Source organism: Mesoplodon mirus (genome assembly GCF_964341445.2).
Source record: "Mesoplodon mirus genome assembly, chromosome: 3".
Classification (NCBI taxonomy): domain Eukaryota; kingdom Metazoa; phylum Chordata; class Mammalia; order Artiodactyla; family Ziphiidae; genus Mesoplodon; species Mesoplodon mirus.
In genome coordinates, this window is record NC_138978.1 from 89,931,944 (window position 1) to 89,951,785 (window position 19,842).

Sequence of the window (19,842 nt, forward strand, 5' to 3'; positions counted from 1 at the left end):
CTTCTTTCCTGTCCAGCACAGACTTAACAATCCAGGGCCTAGAACATAGGAGATACACAGGAGATATTTCTTAAAGGAATGAACAAATGATCCTTCCCCTTAACTTCCTTTCCCACTTTTTGTTTTCTCATATTATTTAAACACCAATCCAAGAGCAATTGTTTGCCTTGGCATTTCTGTACATTGGCTTCTGAGCACAGCTGGAAAAAAATCAGAGAATGAGATAGATTGGTAGCACTGCACTTCAATGGTTTCCAGTCTTACAGGGATTCACAGCATGGCTTGGCAATCCTATTACTGATTTTTGTCCCTCTGTCTCATTTTTCATGATAATCATTTGAAAACTACCAGTCTCAGGCTTTCTACCCCATTACCTACTCCACCACTTTCAGCAGAATAACTCTCGTCCTACTTCTTAAAAAAGAGATACTGTTATTTCAGTTACATGACTGCTAATTTTTATTTAGTGCTAAATAGGCGATAGGCAGTATGCCAAGCACTTTACACAGGTTATCTCATTTCATTCTCGCCATAGTCCTGTGAGATGAGAGCTGTGAGTGTCCCATTTCACAGAGGAAATAGAATGTAGAACAGTTAAGTGGCTTGCCAGGCAAAGATATCTAGGAAATGTTAAAGCTGGTGGGGGGTGGGAGTGGCCTGTCATGCTCAGTCAGCAGTATGACTGCAGAGTTCATATACTCCAAAATCTCCTTGTATTGAGAAACCGAGTAGCTGACTACATAGTGGGAGAGAGAAAGACACATGATGAGAAAATTACCATATAATGTGCTAAGTGTGGTGACAAAGGTATGCAAAGCATTGCATGGGAACACAGAGGAGGGGCATTTGTGGAATGCCTTCAAATAATCACTCCTCTTAATAACTTTGCACCGGGCTGTCCTGACCTCCCTGCTCCCACTGTTAGTGGAGGATATGTCATCCTTCCTCTTGAGAAAGGCTAAATGTCTCCATCTATGTTTTTGGACCCTCCCTTCTCCAACTTTATCACATCCCTCTCCCTCAGTTATGCACCCTCTCCGACACCCCCCCCCCATATTTAATCTCTTCTAGTCCTCTTATAGAAAGATATTTTCAGGTCTCTGTGATCTAAAAAGCAAACTCTGCCTTAACCAAAGGTCCCATGTAGTCTATACCTTTCATTCTCTGCACAGCTGAAATTCTTGATGGTCTGTCCTTGCTGCTTCCCCTTCCTCACACCTCTTATAAATAAGATATAAACCCCAAGAAAGCTGTTTTTATGTTTTAGTCAGTCATTTATCAAATATTTGGATGTTTCCTATACTATACAGGTGTTGGGTGTACAGTAATGTTTAAAACGGAGTCTCAGCTTTTGTGAATATTATAGCCTAAGGGGTAGACAAAGAAGCAGACAACATGCAATTTACAGTATGTGAAGAGCTGCAGAGATGTTACAGAAGGGACCCACTTGGAATGGGGAAAGGGATCAGGGTAGGTTTGTCTGAGAAGGTGACATTAAGCAGAAATTTGAAAGATGCAAGGAGCAGAGTAAGGCGTTTGAGACATAAGGAAAGTGACATGTGCTAAGCCTGTAAGACCTGTGACACATTGTGTCCTGGTAGTTGAGAGGAGATGGTGGCTGGAATGTTGAAGTTAGAGAGTGAGTAGTAATAAGGTTGTGTGGGGACTTGTAGACCATGGTAAAGAGTTTGAATTTTATTCTAAGTGAAATGGGAAGTTATTGAAGGGTTTTAAGCAGAAGAATGAAATTCTCTGTTATGTTTCTGGAAGATCCTCTCTGGTTACATGGAGAATGGGTTAAAGAGGTGCAAAAGAGGAAGCAGGAGGCTATTTGTGGTCATCCAGGCAGGAGAGGATTATGCTCTGGGCTAAGGACATGATTGTGAGCTGGGGGAAAGTGAGTAGGGTCCACAGGACTGACTTGAATGGACTGAAAATGGGGGGGGGAAGGGAAGGGAGGAGGAGAAGGGAAAGATCAAGGAGGACTCACAGCTTTCTAGCTTGAGCAGCTGTTTGATAGCTTCATTTCTGAAATGTTCAAGATGGGGTGGGGGAAATGGATGAATGGATTTAAGGGAAAAATCTAGAAAATCCGTTGAGTTTTAGATTTTTAAAGTCTGCGAGTCCTGTAAGATATCCAAATAGAAAGATCAAATAGGAATTTTTATGTATTAGTTTGGAAATTAGAAGAGAAGTATGGGTGAGGGAGATATATTGGGAGTTTACAAATGTAAATAATATTTGAAATCATGAGATTTGATGAGATCACTCAGAGAAACAACATAGGAAAAAGCGGAGAGGACCTAGGAATTAACCCTCGGGGACCCCAACATTTAATGGTCAAGTGAAAGAGAAAATGCTGGAAAAGAAACTGAGAAAACAGCATAAGAAATGGAAAGAAACTTAAAACCATGGTTTCACTCTCACTTTCTCAAGAAGGAGGGAATGGTCACCTGCGTTGAATGTTGCAGAGAAGATAAATTGGGCAAGGATAGAAAGTGTCCATTGGTCATGCAACATGGAGATCATTATTAGGAGCAGATGACAATTTGAACTATCTGTTAGACAAAGGATCAGAATAAATAATTCCCAGAAAATAAGATACATATGGAAAATAAACAGCAAAATATTCAGCATTACTGCTAATCAAAGAGATGTAAGCTATAATAACCTTGATGTTAATTTTCACTTATAAAATTAGCACAGCCTTTTAAAAATGAGCATGCCCAATACTGACCACAGGGATATATACAACAGGTACACTCAAACATTGTTGGTGGGAATATTAATTGGCAACATAATATTGACATTACTTTAGCAACAAAATGTTTAAAAATAGTCAGTTTTTGCATGAGTCATCTATAGTCTGAATTCTAAGATTTCATCAAAAAGTGTACCCTCTAACCTCTTTTAGAGAACTTTCTTTAATACTAGTTTAAAACTCAACTTCATCTCCCATCAGTCTTAAAAGTTTTTGCTTTACTCTTAACAATATTTCCCATGTGTTACATTTTTCCCTTTGTTCGGGAAGACAATAAAAACAATCAGGTTTCTTTATATTGTTTTTGCTTCTGAGGAGTCGATTTTTTGAGTTAGAATAATTTCCATCTTTGCTTTAGAAGACTGTAAATGAGTATTTAAAGTAAATCTATTTTCGCATATTAATTTTAGCTCTCTAAATGATTATACAGAATATTTCTTTTTATGCTTCAGATGGCAAGATTATTTTATCATAAGCCCCAGTTTGCCATTTTGGATGAATGCACAAGTGCAGTTAGTGTGGATGTGGAAGACTACATTTACAGTCATTGTCGAAAGGTAAGTGTGATAAATTCTCAGTCCCCCCTTTCAGTTTACTCTGTGTCCAACCAAATATCTACCCAAAGAGAAGATTCCAAGTTATAAAGTGACAAAATTACTATCATAGGATGATATCTTGCTTTAATATTTTAAACTGATAATTAGTAGATATGAGTAAAAAAAATTATCAGTGAATTCTGAATATAATTCTTTTTAGCCGTGTATTAGATATAAAATAAATGTTTAAATTTATTTTCCTTTTAACTCATTCTCTATACTCAGAGTTAATAAACTGATATTTTCTTAATTTGTTCCATCAACTTTACCTAAATATCATTTGTTTTTTTATAAAGAAAATGCGAAAAATAAAAAAAAATTTTAATAAAAAAAATTCAATAGTAATTATTTGGCAACTTTTAATTTATCCATTTTTTTCTCTGGCCTGGCCAGTATTTTACCAAGGCTTCTTTTGGTAGCCTTTTCTTAGGCTGTCTACATTGGTTCCATTCTTTAAGTAATTATTCAGTAATCTCAGTTTTTTTGTTTGTTTTTTTTTCCTGTGAGGAATTGTCACCATCATCTATACTTGTTTTGGATTTTGAGAACAAGAGCAATGTATCCTAACTGTTTTAGAGTTTCAGTGTAAGCAAATGAAGTACAGGAGTCTTTTAACATTTTGTAACTGCTCTTTGGGAGTTCACAGTAAATATAAAAAGTCATGATACATATATACAGTGTCAATTCCTTCTGCTCAAAGTGTGGTCATAGCTCAGCAGCGGCAGCATCGCCTCGGAGCTTGTTAGAAATGCAGTCTCAAGCCCTACTACTAAATCAGAGCCTGCATTTTAACAAAACCCCCAGATGATTCAAATGCACATTAAAGTTTGAGAAGAATTGGCATAATGATGAAGGCATAAATTTGCTACATTCATCTTTTAGGAAGATTTTATAGGTACTGATTTTATTTCTTTAATGGTTTTCTGTTCTTAATCAGTTTTAGTCATTTATAATTTTTTATCCGTTTGTCCATACACATTTTCAGATTTATAGGCATTAGAGGTGTTTGTGGAATCTCTTACACATAAAACCATGTAGTCTCTACTTGATTAGTGATTTAGAGGCTCTTTGCTGGTAATTTTGTCCATGCAGTTTCCTCTTATATCTAGCTGTAGGCCGCAAGTCCCCACAAAGGATGCAATTCTCCTATGTATAGATTCCACTTAAAAGAAAAAATTCTTATGGAGCCCCCAGTTGATAAATTGTATTACTATAATGGCACTTGAATATGGATAAGCATGAAATGAAGTATGAACTTAAACTTAAAACTCATTTACAAAAGCTACAAAACCAGTATAAACTTATAAATTAAGTACAGATAAAACTTTAAAACACAGTTTCAAAACTGCAGCATTAGAGAGACCTATGATACTGTTTTGCTGAAACTAAATCACTGGTTTAGGTTTAATCTGAGGTCCAAAAATAATAGGAGGTCCAGATCTTATGTTTTGAATTTTGCTTACGTATTTTGACTTAAGTAATTCTATTATAAGAATGCCTTCATTAAGTTGAGATCTAATCCAGTTATTTTAGAGTTGTAAGAGAAATAATATCTGAAGTGAGCTTTCAAAAATCAGATGTGTTTTACCATCGAAATATATGTTTTATTAATAACTGACCGTATACTTGTCATGCAGTTCCTAACCTGTTTGAAAACCTTTCCCATGGCAGCCAAACTTATGATACATTAAAAGTTTTAAATGATACCACTTTAAGTCACCACTTGGTGCCAACAGAAGTGTAAACACAAACTTGGGCACATGATAGAAGTGATAAGAACATACTTACTCAAAATTCTTTTTAATTATCAAAAGGAATATAAAAATTGGAACTCATGGTGGAGATTTCCTGGCTACCCTAGCATGTATCTCAGCCTCGAGAGATCCATTTTGAGAAACGCTGATCTAGAGCAAGTTTTCTCAATCTCAGCACTATTGACATTGTGGGTTGGATGACTCTTACTTGTGGGAGGCTGTCCTCTGCTTTGTAGGATGTTTGGCAGCATTTCTGACATCTACTCATTAGACTTCTGTAGCACTCTCAGTTGCAACAATCAAAAAGACCTTGCCAAATGTCCCCTATGGGACAAAATCCCCTGCCTCCCCTCCCTGGTTGAGAATCACTGATCCAGAGCAACTAGCTATATCTCTTAGTGTTGTTTTGAAAATTTGAAGAACAACCCATAAATCCTCATTCACAGTCTGAAATCCAGTAAGCTTGTAAAACCAAAAGATTTTTCATTATTTTGTAGCAAGCTCACTGGGTAGCCAGACCTGGCCTGAACTAACAGAAGATTTTTAAGCTCTTATTTATCTCACTGAATGTTCATGTCCAAATGTGTTGTTGCAGAAACATTGATGTGTTTGATTTCAGAATTCTGCCTCAGAACCCTCTGGGGGTGGTAAATACTACTTTTCCAAAATCTGAATTCTAAGACATTCCAAAATAAGGGTTTCCAGTAAAAGATTATGACCCTGTATTTGAAAAACAGATTTACTGTAGGCAGTACTATATTGATTTAATTTTCCTGTTTTTGACTTTTTGCTACTTTTACCACCTTTATACTCTTTTCATATATTTTTCACAATAAAATATAAAATGTGCTAGGATATATATTTTCTGCCCCAAACAAAATAATACACTTAATTAAGCTAGTACCTATTAGTTTAGTTTTTTTTTCTTAAAGATTATATTGATACTTGTTAGTTTTTATTCTGTGGTCAATGGCCTGTACTTTGCATTACCTTAAACATTTGGCGACGGTTATGGTTTTTTCTCTTTGGCATTGATTTTTAACTATAGCTACTGAAGACAGTCATCTTAACAACTTAAATTATATAGACTAGTTTAATTTGTGACTCTGTGTTATTGATATAAACCTAAATCATTTTCCTTGTATTAGGTTGGCATTACCCTCTTCACTGTGTCACATAGAAAGTCTCTTTGGAAACACCATGAGGTTTGTATTTCTTATACTGAATGGTATAGTGAGAGTTTATTTTCATATATGAATTCAGGTGATTATGGTTTTAGATTTCTTGGTGTATGTTCCCTTATAAATATATAACTTAAGGGAAAAAGGTGATTCTAATTCATTTTTATAAAACAGGATTTTCATAAATATTATTGTAGTTGTTAATTTTGAAAGCTACAATATATGTAAACAGTCCTTAGTTACATATGATAGATATTAGAGAACCAGTTAGTGGTTCTCCAGTTTTATAAATGACTGTTGTATAATAACTGACTAAAATGTGCATAATCTTATCACAACTATGGCCAAACAAACTTTTTCTTACCATTCTGTATTGACAGAAGGAGAAAGTCTTAAGAAGGATCAGCAAAAAGTTGAGAGACAGTTTTAGTAGAGATCAGGACTACAAGGAGGAAACTGTATAATGTCAGCTATGTTTGTCATCACACGGTACTAAACAGAATTCATTAGGTGGTCACTGTAATTTACAAAGATATTGCAGTGAGGTTTACATGGGTACAGGTGCTCCAGCAGTACCGTAGTGCCATTCTCAGTATGGGAGTCCTTTTCAACTCTTAATGTAAAATAATCAAACCCTAAAAATAAACCCAGCTTAGTTCCTCTTTTCTTTTTTTTCTTTTCTTTTCTTTTCTTTTCCCTTCCTTCCTTCCTTCCTTCCTTCCTCTCTCCCCCCTTCCTTCCTTCCATCCTTTCTTTCTTTCTCCCTTCCCTCTTCTTTCCTTTTTTTCCTTCCTAATTGATACAGAAAAGGGTTGAGAAAAATTGGAACATGGTAAGGGTGTTTCGTCCCATAAAATACATACCTGATTGATTATCTTTTTAACCAGATACTGGGCTAAGTGTCATGAGGGATACAGAGTACTGTCCTTACACTCAAGAACCTTACGGTTTAGTGGGAAGCAGCCGCATAGCACAGGGAGATCAGCTCGGTGCTTTGTGACCGCCTGGAGGGGTGGGATAGGGAGGGTGGGAGGGAGACGCAAAAGGGAGGGGATATGGGAACATATGTATATGTATAACTGATTAAATTTGTTACAAAGCAAAAAAAAAAAAAAAAAGAAAGAAAAATTAAAAAAAAAAAAGAACCTTACGGTTTAGATGATAGTGTATAAATGGTTAAATGAAGAACATGGGATTTGAAGTCAGAAAACCTGGGTTCAGGTATCACTTTCTGGCATTAATTGCTTCCTTCGTTTAATAAAGCATTGATCCTTGCCTAACTGTCTCAGATTACCGTGAGGATCAGAGAGGTAGCCTGTATGAAAGTTCTTAAAAAACCGTAATGAAGTTCTATATAGCTGTTGACTTTTAAAGATACTTTTATTATCTTAATGACATATTATAATTTGCCCATTTTCATGAATTGAATGAAAAACTAAATAACTAGAAATCAAAGCAGTTTAAAATATACCCAAGCCTTTGTGTTTTCTCAGAAGTTCATAAACATTACAGCCATAGGACAGTGAAAGCACTTGGGTTTCCCCTCTCCTCTTCTCCTGGAGGTGTAGACAGTTATCAAAATAACCATCAGGCCAGTGACCATGTGAAGGAGGGGTAACACAAAGAACTGCAATGTTAAAGAGTCCAGAATAGCTTAAAAATAACAATATAGAAAATGGAAAAACAAAGGTCTTTTCTGTAAACAAAAAACCACTAAATAAAACGGAAGGCTTTGTAACTGCTGTCCTAAGCATCTTCATAGGATGAGATATTTGAGCTCACTCTATAGTTCTCATCCTCCTCTGCTAAGTCAAAGAACAAATGAACAAAAAGCCTTAAGTTAGAGGTTCTGAGCTGATCTGGGAAACCAGCTAAAGTAAGTATTTTAGAGGCTCTCCTGTACGACAGGCTTGCACTCAGTGCACTTGCACCTCTGTAGATCAGATCGTTGGTTGTGGAGTGGTAGAAGCATTCTAATTTGTGGGATGCTTACAGATTTGGTTCCTTTAAAATAATAAGAAGAAAAATAATAAGGAAGTCTGGTGTTTTAGTTCTCTTAATGGAAAGTACTATATCCACTACAAGCAGATGTATATTGTGGCTCCTTTTAAAAAGAGCGGACATCTTCTTTTAGTCTTTCCTTGGAAAATGGTATGCATTTCTGAGTATAAACTTTTGAAGATTTTAGTGGCTTAAAATAATTATTTTCAATCATTTTCTTGTATAATAACCCCTACATAAATTCCTGACAAAAAGGAGATTCTCAGTTATTGATTTTTTCCCCCCTTCTTTCCCATAGTACTACCTGCATATGGATGGCAGAGGCAATTATGAATTCAAACAGATAACAGAAGATACAGTTGAGTTTGGCTCTTAGAATCCAGAGAACTGTATTGAACCAGCTTCAATGAAATAATTACACAATACAATTAGAAATACAAAGTACATTGTAAAATAAACTTGAGCTTGTTTTTTTAAAGAAAACAACAAATTAACTAGATTTAAGATAATCATGAATAAGTTGTTGAAACATTTAATATTATATAGGATATTGCTAATTGTGTATATGTTGGTTTAATTATTAATATGTACTAAGAATGTCCTTATTCTTGTGGTTAAAAACCTGCCTAAATTAAATTGGGCTTAAATCAGTGTAACCTGATTCATCCTGGGATGTAAACCATTTGAAGTCAGCTACTTTGACTTTTATGGCTCTATCTTTTCCTTCAGTGAAGAACCCTGTTTAAAACTAGGGTCATCACTTGTCCTGTTCTAACAAGATAGTCTTGAGTTTCATTTTCTTGTGGCCCATGATAGTGGGAAACAAACAAATCATAGTGTATTATCAAAATGTACATCTTGTCATAATGGCCTTTATTACCCTGTGGCAGATGTCTTCAGCTGCCACAGTTATACTCATTCCTTATGTCTTGGGGTACATTTGAATCCAGGAAAGCCATTTGGATTTTCTTTGGCTAAATAATAAATATGCCCCTCGCAATCTTCATTATTGAGTTGTTTTGAGGGTTATTTGTGGTGATGCAACAGAAGTACATGTGCAGCCTTGCTTACAGGGAATGGTTACTGTGTTTCACACCTAATCTTCTCAGTGATGGAATATGAAAACACAAAGTCCTTACATGTCAAGCTCAAGGTCTTATAAGATTTTTAGAAGTTTTTAAAGAATTAGATGGATTTGTATATGTTAGGAGCCCATTCATTAGAAGTGTGGTGGTTACATGGCATTAAACTCCAGATGAGCCATAGGAATGTACTACGTGAAGTAAAGCACTGAGTATGCAATGTTATCACTGTCTTTGACTGTGATTTTATGTTTAAAAAATATGTTATAAAATTATGCACATGAGTGAATTATGTTTCCTAAGGCACTGGTTTACCTCTGTGACTCTTTAATAACCTTTTTATATTTGGGTCATTATGTTGAACTATATCCTAAGAGGAATCAATTTCATCTCACCAGACTACCATTAATGACTGTGTATTATTTGCACAGGGAGAACTGAAATTGAGTATTATCAATAAGCTAGATATGAAATCAGTTTTATCAAACTGAGATTCAGAAAGGGGCTTTTTATATTCTTGTTTCTGCATAACTGGTTTGGGTTTTTTTTTGCAGAATTAACTGTAAGAATCACTGACTACCAAAGTTAAAACTTGATGTACTGATTCCATAATACATAACATTCAATTTTTACCACTTCTCTTTAGCAAACTTGTATACTTACCTATTTTCTGTTCAGATTAAAAAAGAATCAGATATCCTATACAACCTTTGCTTGTTCTTTTTATTCTGGTATATAAATCCTAGGTAGTTCATACAGAGTTATACAGTCTTGACTTGAAAAATACAAAAATAAACATTCAGAAAGCCCTTTTAGCATCCAGTATCTCTTTTTTAAAAATTTTTGTCAAATGTGGTTTTAATGGAATGAATTTCTTCTTTAGAAAAGCCAGGAAAAAACCTTCAGTGTACTTCACAAATGCTACCAAATAGACAGGAGACCTTAAAAGCTAGTATCAGTCCTGGGAAACATTTTATGGCATAGGGGAAATTTCAGATTTTCAGATTTCTAGGTTACCCTAAGCCTACTACTAATAGAAGTATTTTCCTAGCTGCCTCCTTATTTCTCTGTAATGAATTCTTGCAATCAAAAAAATTTTTTTGTTTTTGTTTTTTTTTCTTTATTTTTTCTTCCCTTTTTAATTTAACAAATGTTAAAGTGCCTCACCATATGAGGTATAAAGAAAGATCCCTTTCCTGGAGAATCGCAGTATACATTAACTTGTTGGTTCTAGGAAGGCTTGCAGTAAAGGAATCCAGTGTTTCCAGAACGTGATTGACCATGGAACATCTTTTCCCACATAATTCCTGTTAGTATCATCCATAGACTGAACTGGGAAATGGCAGTTTAATCTGAAGAATAAACTGAAGATTAGGACTTTCATCCATGAGCAACACACTGCATATCAAGTGTATCAAGTGTATCATACCAAGCTTCTGCTTTTTCTGTGAGAAAATAGGGATGCAGACACCTAGGGTTGTATGCTATGCACTAATAGAATAAATGTATCTGGGGTTTGCCTCTATAGGGGAGGCAAAAGTTTACTTCTACCCTCTTAGGGTTTTTGACTGGGCCTAAGAATTAAATTGACATAAGACAGATTAACAGGACAAAAACATATACATTTATTTAATATAAGTTTTATGTGACACGGGAGCCCTCGTAAGGAAGTAAAGCCCCAAAGAAGTGGCAAAACCTGAGGCTACAAAGCTGAACAGACAAGCAATTGTGGAAAATAACTATGTGGAAAGGCTAAAAGAAGGTAAGAATTATTTTTTTAAAGTTTTGTATAGAATTCTCTCAGCCTCAACATCCTGTCCTTGATAACAGTGTTATTCTCCTTCTGGTGTAGTGAGGACATGCTCCATATGGGGGTTTTTTCTCCTGTTTTTAGGAAGAAAAAGGGGAGAGTAAGAGTGCCTTCCCTGCACCTGCTGTTTAAGTGCCTGTAGCTCAGACTAGTCCTTATGCCAAAGTGGCATATTTTGGGATAACAAATCCTACCACCCTTCACCTCTTCCCCCTCCCCCCTTAATGATTAGCATTTGGCTTAAAACTGTGGTGATATTATAGCATATATCATTTCCTTATATAATTTTTTAACTTTTAAATTTGGTGTTTAAAACCATAGTTTGCCTAAAAGCAGAGTGAGTTTTCTCCTATCAGATGGGACTTTAGCATTGTTAGTTTTAGGAAGCTGTTTATATTTTTACCTCCATCAGTAGTTTTTCTTTTGTGAAGAGTTGAAATGCTCTGACCTATAAACGTATGCAAGCCACTTAAAAAAATCTAGTAGCAGAAATTCATAAATAACAGTCCCTCCCCACACCCTAGGGGCAATCTCTCTCTCTCTTTTTTTTTTTTTTTTTTTTTTAAATTGGAGTATAATCACTTTACAATGCTGAGGTGGTTTCTGCTGTTCATTGGGGCAACCATTTTTAACCTGTAACTGTTTTGTGATGGTTTTATTTTTAAGCAGTGTATTATATAGCTACTTCTTTCTTTGTCAGTTCTAGGCATCCCCTGCTGCCTGTATTCCAGCCACAGCCACCACATATAACACTTTATTGCAATATAATACATAAGCAGAATGGCCCACAAATCTTACGCTCATTGGATTTTTAGAAAGTGTTCATGTGCATTACCACCCCCCAGATCAAGAAATAGGACGTTGTCACGCCTCCGGGCCTCCTTCATGTCTTCTTCCAATCGTTAGCCCATAAAAGCCACTTTATCCTGACTTATAAATTAGGTTGCCTGTTTGTGAACTTTATATGTAATTGGATACCCTTTGTGTACTCCCTTCAGAGTACAGGTCCTTTGCATCCTTAGGTAGGTTTATTTTTAGGTATTTTATTCTTTTTAATGCAATGGTAAATGGGAGTGTTTCCTTCATTTCTGTTTCTGATCTTTCATTGTTAATGTATAGAAGTGCAACAGATTTCTGTGTATTCATTTTGTATCCTGTAACTTTACCATAATTCATTGATGAGCTCTAATAGTTTTCTGGTAGCATCTTTAGAATTCTCTATGTATAGTATTATGTCATTTACAAACAGTGACAGTTTTCTTTTTCAGTTTGTATTCCTTTTATTTCTTCTCTGATTGTCATGGCTAGGACTTCCAAAACTATGTTGAATAAATGTGTTCTGTTCCTGATCTTGGAGGAAATGCTTTCAGCTTTTTACCATTGAGTATGATGTTAGCTGTGGGTTTGTCATAGGTGGCCTTTATTATGTTGAGGTAGGTTCCCTGTATGCCCACTTTGTGGGGAGTTTATCATAAGTGGGTGTTGAATTTTGTCAAAAGCTTTTTCTGCATGTATTGAGATGATCATATGGTTTTTATTCTTCAGTTTGTTAATGTGTATCACACTGATTGATTTATAGATATTGAAAAGTCCTTGTATCCCTGGGACAAATCCCATTGGATCATGGTATATGATCCTTTTAATGTATTGTTGGATTCAGTTTGCTAGTATTTTGAGAATTTTTGTGTCTATGTTCATTAATGATATTGGCTGTAATTTTCTTTTTTTGGCATATCTTTATCTGGTTTTGTTTTCAGGGTGATGGGGGCCTCATGGAATGAGTTTGGGAGTGTTCCTTCCTGTGCAATTTTTTGGAATAGTTTCAGAAGGGTAGGTGTTAACTTTCTCTAAATGTTTGATAGTATTTGCCTGTGAAACTGGTCCTGGACTTTTGTTTGTTGGGAGTTTTTAAATAACAGTTTCAATTTCAGTACTTGTGATTGGTCTGTTCGTATTTTCTGTTTCTTTATGGTTCAGTCTTGGGAGATTGTACCTTTCTAAGAATTTGTCCATTTCTTCTAGGTTGTCCATTTTATTGGCATATAGTTGCTTGTAGTAGTCTCTTATGATCCTTTGTATTTCTGTGGTGTCAGTTGTAACTTCTCCTTTTTCATTTCTAATTTTAGCGGTTTGAATCCTCTCCCTTTTTTTCTTGATGTGTCTGGCTAAATGTTTATCAATTTTGTTTGTCTTTTCAAAGAACCAGCTTTTAGTTTCATTTATCTTTTCTGTTGTTTTCTTTATCTCTAATTCATTTATTTCTGCTCTGATCTTTATGATTTCTTTCCTTCTACTAACTTTAGGTTTTGTTTGTTCTTCTTTCTCTAGTTGTTGCAGGTGTAAGGCTAGGTTTGAGATTTTTCTTGTTTCCTGAGATACACTTGTATTGCTATATATTGAATACTTCCCTCTTAGAACTGCTTTTGCTGCATCCCATAGGTTTTGGATCATCATATTTTCATTTTCATTTGTCTCTAGGTATTTTTTTGATTTCCTCTGATTTCTTCAATGATCCATTGGTTATTTAGTAGCATATGGTTTAGCCTCCACATGTTTGTGTTCTTTACAGTTTTTTACTTGTAGTTGATTTCTCTCTTCTTTTTTATTTAATTTATTTTATTTTTGGCTGCGTTGGATCTTTCTTGCTGCGCATGGGCTTTCTCTAGTTGTGGCAAGTGGGGGCTACTCTTCGTTGCAGTGCGCATGCTTCTCATTGCAGTGGCTTCTCTTTGTTGTGGAGCACGGGCTCTAGGCATGCAGGCTTCAGTAGTTGTGGTGCACGGGCTTGGTTGCTCCATGACATGTGGGATCTTCATGCACGAGGGCTCGAAGTTGATTTCTAATCTCATAGTGTTGTGGTTGGAAAAGATGCTTGATATGATTTCAGTTTTCTTAAATGTACCAAGGCTTGCTTTGTGGCCCAGCATGTGATCTATTTTGGAGAATGTTCCATGTGCACTTGAGAAGAAAGTGTATTCTGCTGCTTTCGGGTGGAATGCTCTATAAATATCAATTAAGTCCATCTGGTCTGATGTGTCATTTAAGGCCTGTGTTCCCTTGTTGATTTTCTGTCTGGACAGTCTGTCCATTGATGTAAGTGGGATGTTAAAATCCCCCACTACTATTGTGTTTCTGTTGATTTCTCCTTTATGGCTGTTAACATTTGCCTTATATATTAACGTGCTCCTTTGTTGGGTGCATACATATTTACAGTTGTTTTATCTTCTTGGATTTATCCCTTGACCATTATTTAGTGTCCTTCTTTGTCTCTTGTAACATTCTTTATTTTAAAGTCTATTTTGTCTGATAGGAGTGTTGCTACTCCAGCTTTCTTTTGATTTCCAATTGCATGGAATACCTTTTTCCATCCCCTCACTTTCAGTCTGTATGTGTCCCTTGATCTGAAGTGGGTCCTTGTAGATAACATATATATGGGTCTTGTTTTTGTATCCATTCAGCCAGTCTGTCTTTTGGTTGGAGTATTTAATCCGTTTACATTTAAGGTAATTATTGATATGTATGTTCTTATTGTCATGTTGTTAATTGTTTTGAATTTGTTTTTGTAGGTTTCTTTTCTTCCTCTTTTGTTCTCTTGTGATTTGATGACCATTTTTAGTGTTGTGTCTGGGTTGCTTTTTCTTTTTGTGTGTGTATATGTATTGTAGAATTTTGGTTTGCAGTTACCATGAGGTTTTGATATAGCAGTCCATATATATATGTATACACACACACACAAGATTGTTTTAAGTTGCTGGTCTCTTAATTTCAAATGCATTTGCAATATCCTACATTTGTACTCTCCTCACGATTGCTGGTTTTGATATATTTGTGTGTGGATGATTCCTATCTTTACTATATGTTTGCCTTTACTGGTGAGCTTTCCTATTCGTAATTTTCTTGTTTCTAGCTGTGGCCTTTTCTTTTCCACTTAGAGAAGTTCTTTTAGAAGTTCTTTTGTTGTAAAGCTGGTTTGGTGGTGCTGACTTCTCTTATCTTTTGCTTGTCTGTAAAGCTTTTGATTTCTCTGTTGAATCTGAATGAGAGCCTTGCTGGGTAGAGTATTCTTGATTGAAGGTTTTTCTCTTTCATCACTTTATGTTGTGCCACTTCCTTCTGGCCTGCAGAGTTTCTGTTGAAAAATCAGCTGACAGCCTTATGGGGATTCCCTTGTATGTTATTTGTTGCTTTTCCCTTGTTGCTTTTAATATTTTCTCTGTGCCTTTAATTTTTATCAATTTGATTACTATGTGTCTCAGCATGTTCCTCCTTGGGTTTATCCTGTATGGGACTCTGCACTTCCTGGACTTGGGTGACTGTTTCTTTTCCCATGTTAGGGAAGTTTTCAGCTATTATCTCAGGCCCTTTCAGATATTTTCTCAGGCCCTTTCTCTCTCTCTTCTCCTTCTGGGACCCCTATAATGTGAATGTTGGTGTGTTTAATGTCCCAGAAGTCTCTTAAACTGTCCTCATTTCTTTTCATTCTTTTTTCTTTATTCTGTTCCATGACAGTGATTTCCACCATTCTGTCTTCCAGGTCACTTATCTGTTCTTCTGCCTCATTCTGCTATTGATTCCTTTTAGTGTATTTTCATTTCAGTTATTGTATTGTTCAACTCTGTTCTTTATAGCATCTAGCTCTTTGTTAAACATTTCTTGTATCTTCCTGGTCTGTACCTCCATTCTTTTTCTGAGATCTTGTGTCATCTTTACTATCATTACTCTGAATTCTTTTTTTGAGTAGATTGCCTGTCTCCACTTCACTTAGTTATTCTTCTGGGGTTTTATCTTATTCCTTCAGCATATTCCTCTGCCATCTCATTTTGCGTAACTTTCTGTGTTTGTGGTCTCCGTTCCACAGGCTTCAGGGTTGTAGGTCCTCTTGCTTCTGGTGTCTGCCCCCTGGTGGGTGAGGCTGGTCTAGAGACTTGTGCTGGCTTCCTAGTAGGAAGACTGTTGCCTGCCCACTGGTGGGTGGAGCTGGGTCTTGACCCTCTGATGGGCAGGGCTATGTCAAGGGGTGTGTTTAGAGGTGGCTGTGGGCTCAGGAAGACTTTAGGCAGCCTGTCTGCTGATGGGTGGGGCTCTGTTGCCACCCTGTTGGTTGTTTGGCCTGAGGTGTCACAACACTGGAGCCTACAGGCTGTTGGGTGGGGCCAGGTCTTGGTGTCAGAATGACAGCCTCCAGGAGACCTTACGCCCATGAGTAATCCCCAGTACCTCTGCCACCAGTGTCCATGTCCCCATAGTGGGCCACAGCCACCCCCCGCCTCCCCAAGAGACTCTCCAAGAGCAGCAGGTAGGTCTGGCCCAGGCTCCTATGAAGTCAGTGCTTTTTCCCTGGGTCCCAGTGCACATGAGACCTTGTGTGCACCCTCTAAGAGTGGAGTTTTTGTTTTCCCCAGTCCTATGGAGTTCCTGCCATCAAGCTCCGCTGGCCTTCAAAGCCAAGTGCTCTGGGGGCTCCTCCTCCTGATGCCAGATCCCCAGGCTGGGGAGCCGGACATGGGGCTCAGAACTCTCCTGTGGGAGAACCTCTGTGATACAATTATTTTCCAGTTTGTGGGTCACCCACCCAGCAGGTATGGGATTTGATTATATCACAAATACGCCCTCCTACTGTCTTGCTGTGGCTTCTTCTTTGTCTTTGGACATAGAATATCTTTTTTTGGTAGGTTCCAGTCTTTTTGTTGATGGTTGTTCAGCAGATAGTTGTGATTTCGGTGTTTTCATGTGAGTAGGTGAGCTCAAGTCCTTCTACTCTATCATCTTGTCCCAGAACCCAAAGTAGACGTTTAAGATAATGAGCATTTCTAAAAATTAAAAAGGACATTTCATGATGATAAAAGGTTGATCCACCAGTAGTGGGGGGAAAGAAAACCCACATAAATATTGAACACAATTAACCAACTTGACCTAATTAACATGTGTACCCAGCAACTGCAGAATTCACCAAGCATGATAAATCCCTCTACTTATTTAAGACTTCTTGAATTTCTGTCAGTAATATTTTGTTGTTTTCTGTGTAGAGGTCTTGCACATCTTCATTGCTAGGCATTTGATGTTTGTTGATTCTAGTATAGTATATTTTATTTTCTACTTGTTAATTTTTGTAAATTGATCTTTGTGACAGATTGTATTTTCCAAGGATGGTCCCATCCCACATGCTCTTTACAGTGTGGTATGAACATCCTCCAAGGAGAAGTGAGATTTATAATCCCACCCCTTGAACCTGTGAAGTTCGTAAGTTCTTGTGGTAAGTCAGGGGCTTGGGTGTTGATCAAGGAGGAGACAAGATAAACTTTAAATGCATAAACTTTATTTGGTTGGCAGTTGGACAGGATTGCATGAGAGAGGAAGTCCTTCAACACGTGAAAACTGACAGAACTTAAGAAAAAATTAGTTCCAGAGATGGTGGCGTGAGACCACTGCCTATAAGCAGAATAGGACAAGGGGACTCCCAGGGGCAACAGGGAAATCAGAGAGGGGCTCAGGTGTCTAGTGATGTCCCTCAACAGCAATTGCTCTGAAAGACAAGCAGTGGTTTGGGGTCTTACAGCTATAGGATTGTCTTATCTATGGTCAGCAGATGTTCAATACAGTTTCATGGGGTATGTAAAGTAGGTAGGCTCTAATCGGCTAAAATTATGGTTTGGAACAATAATTAAAGCAGTCGATGTGTGAGGATTTGAGTTTGTCACAGGCGGGCTTTTAGCTAATGATCCTAGCCTGCTTCACAATGTTGTGTTAGTTTCTGCTCTACAGCAAAGTGAGTGAGTTATACACATATCCATTAGAAATTTAAATTTTAAACATAAATTAATTGGCCAAACTATTTAGCCAAAGATATTTTGCCAAATGGCTTTGACTTTGGGATGCTTAAGGCAATACAAAACTCCAAGCTTTTTCAAACACATATTTATTTTTGGCATTATCCTATGTCCAAGACATTGTTTTGTGATCAAGCCTTCCGTCTTCCTGGAACACTTCTCACACTCTCTCCTCTCCCTTTCCTCCATCTGCCTGGTTAACTGTGTCCTTCAGCTGAGGTTTTAGGTAGCCCTTCCAAGTCCAAGTTAGATGGCCCCACATGAGTTCCCAAAGCACCCTATACTTTCCCTATCATAATGTTTATGTTCTATTATCATTACTTGTTTGACATTTTACCCTGCAAATACATGAGCTCCACAAGAGCTGAGATTATACCTGTTGTATTTTATCAAATCCAAAATGCCTGGCACATAGTAGGTGCTTAATATTAGAATAAATGAATGAATTCAAATGCATAAGCATGGTTCTTGCCAGAAAAATTACCATCTAGAAAGGGGCCATAACAGGTAAAGATCTGTACAATACTAAGTGTGGTAAGAAAGAATTGTGAGAATGCAGTAAGGAGGTAGGAAGAGTACACTGGGAATATGGGAGAGGAAAGCTCCTGGGTGAGATCCAGGAATTATTATCCAGTCTGGAAGGATGGGTAGGTAGAAGCAGGGCACATGAATCAGTGAAATTGAGGCAGGAAAGCTTTTGGTCTTTAGAAAACTGTGGATTAAAGCAGAGGTCCTCAAAGTATTGTCCTAGTGAAATGTGTAGTATTTACAATATGATCATGGCTCTGCTTTTACTTTTGGCACGGATTAATAACTTGCTAAAATTTAAGTTTAATAAATGGCAACTTCTTGTCAAGGCTGTGCAGTTCTATCCATTGGTGAGGTGTCTCTTCCCTTTCTCCACCTCACTTCCCCTACCCTGCCTTTGTGAAATCAGAAGAGTGGGCTAAATGATTCGGGAAAGCACAGAGCACAGAGCTTCTCAGACTTCAATGTGCATATAAATCACCTGGAAAATGCAGATTCTGGTTCAGTAGGTCGGGGGTGGGGTCCGAGAATTTCCATCTCTAACTACCTCTCAAGTGATGCTCAAAGGCTGTCCCGAGACCACACTTTAAGTAGCAGGATCTGGGGTGGAGCTCTAGCTGTGGACTAAAGAGACCATCACAGGTAGAGTTGCAGCAACTTGGAGAAGGTTCTCTGGTTCAGTGATTTTGCCCACCCCTCCCACCATGTTCCTTCATTCTTAATCATTTACAGGTGTTTTGGGTTTTATTTACTATTCCTTTGCTTTTACAATCCAGTTCGTGAATTCTGGTTAAGTTGCAATCCTCCTCAGGAACTGAAGATGGCACCACAATCTTAGTCATTAAAGGACACTTCCATCCTAAATGCTGTTATGCAAAGGAAAAGCATTTTCCTGCCCCTCTGAATGTTTCTTATTCTCCGGCCTGATATATGCTTAGAGAAGACAAGTTTCTTTGCAGATGGAGCATAGTTTTCCAGTGATTTTTGAAAAACAGGCTGGATTAAGATATGTCAAAAACTTTTTTCTTAAAGCTTTTTTAAAACCCTGTTTTAAATGTTTATTAAATTTTGTATATTCAAGATGAATTGCAATTTCTGTTACAAAATTCCTGGATTGTTTTGAAGTGTTTTCATTTCTCCCAGAGAAAGTGTTGTCTTTCGGTTGTTAATTATTCATGCTATATCTAATGAATACATAATCATGGAATTTAGGCTAAAAGAGATTGAAGAGCTTTCAACCAATTAGCTCACTTGACAAAAGAGAAAACAGGCTCCCCAATTTTGCTTAAGTTCCCTTGGAAG

General features: G+C 37.0%; 1 protein-coding gene across 1 annotated transcript in view; it reads left to right on the forward strand.

Moving 5' to 3' along the window:
• Window positions 1–9,600, forward strand: part of ABCD3 (ATP binding cassette subfamily D member 3) — an 83,111-nt gene extending 73,511 nt beyond the window's left edge. Inside the window, exons 21-23 of the mRNA XM_082614621.1 lie at window positions 3,214–3,318; window positions 6,260–6,316; window positions 8,592–9,600. Of these exons, the coding sequence (XP_082470747.1) occupies window positions 3,214–3,318; window positions 6,260–6,316; window positions 8,592–8,669 (240 nt within the window). The 3' untranslated portion in view covers window positions 8,670–9,600. The remainder of the gene's footprint in view (window positions 1–3,213; window positions 3,319–6,259; window positions 6,317–8,591) is intronic.
• Window positions 9,601–19,842: the final 10,242 nt, after the last annotated feature.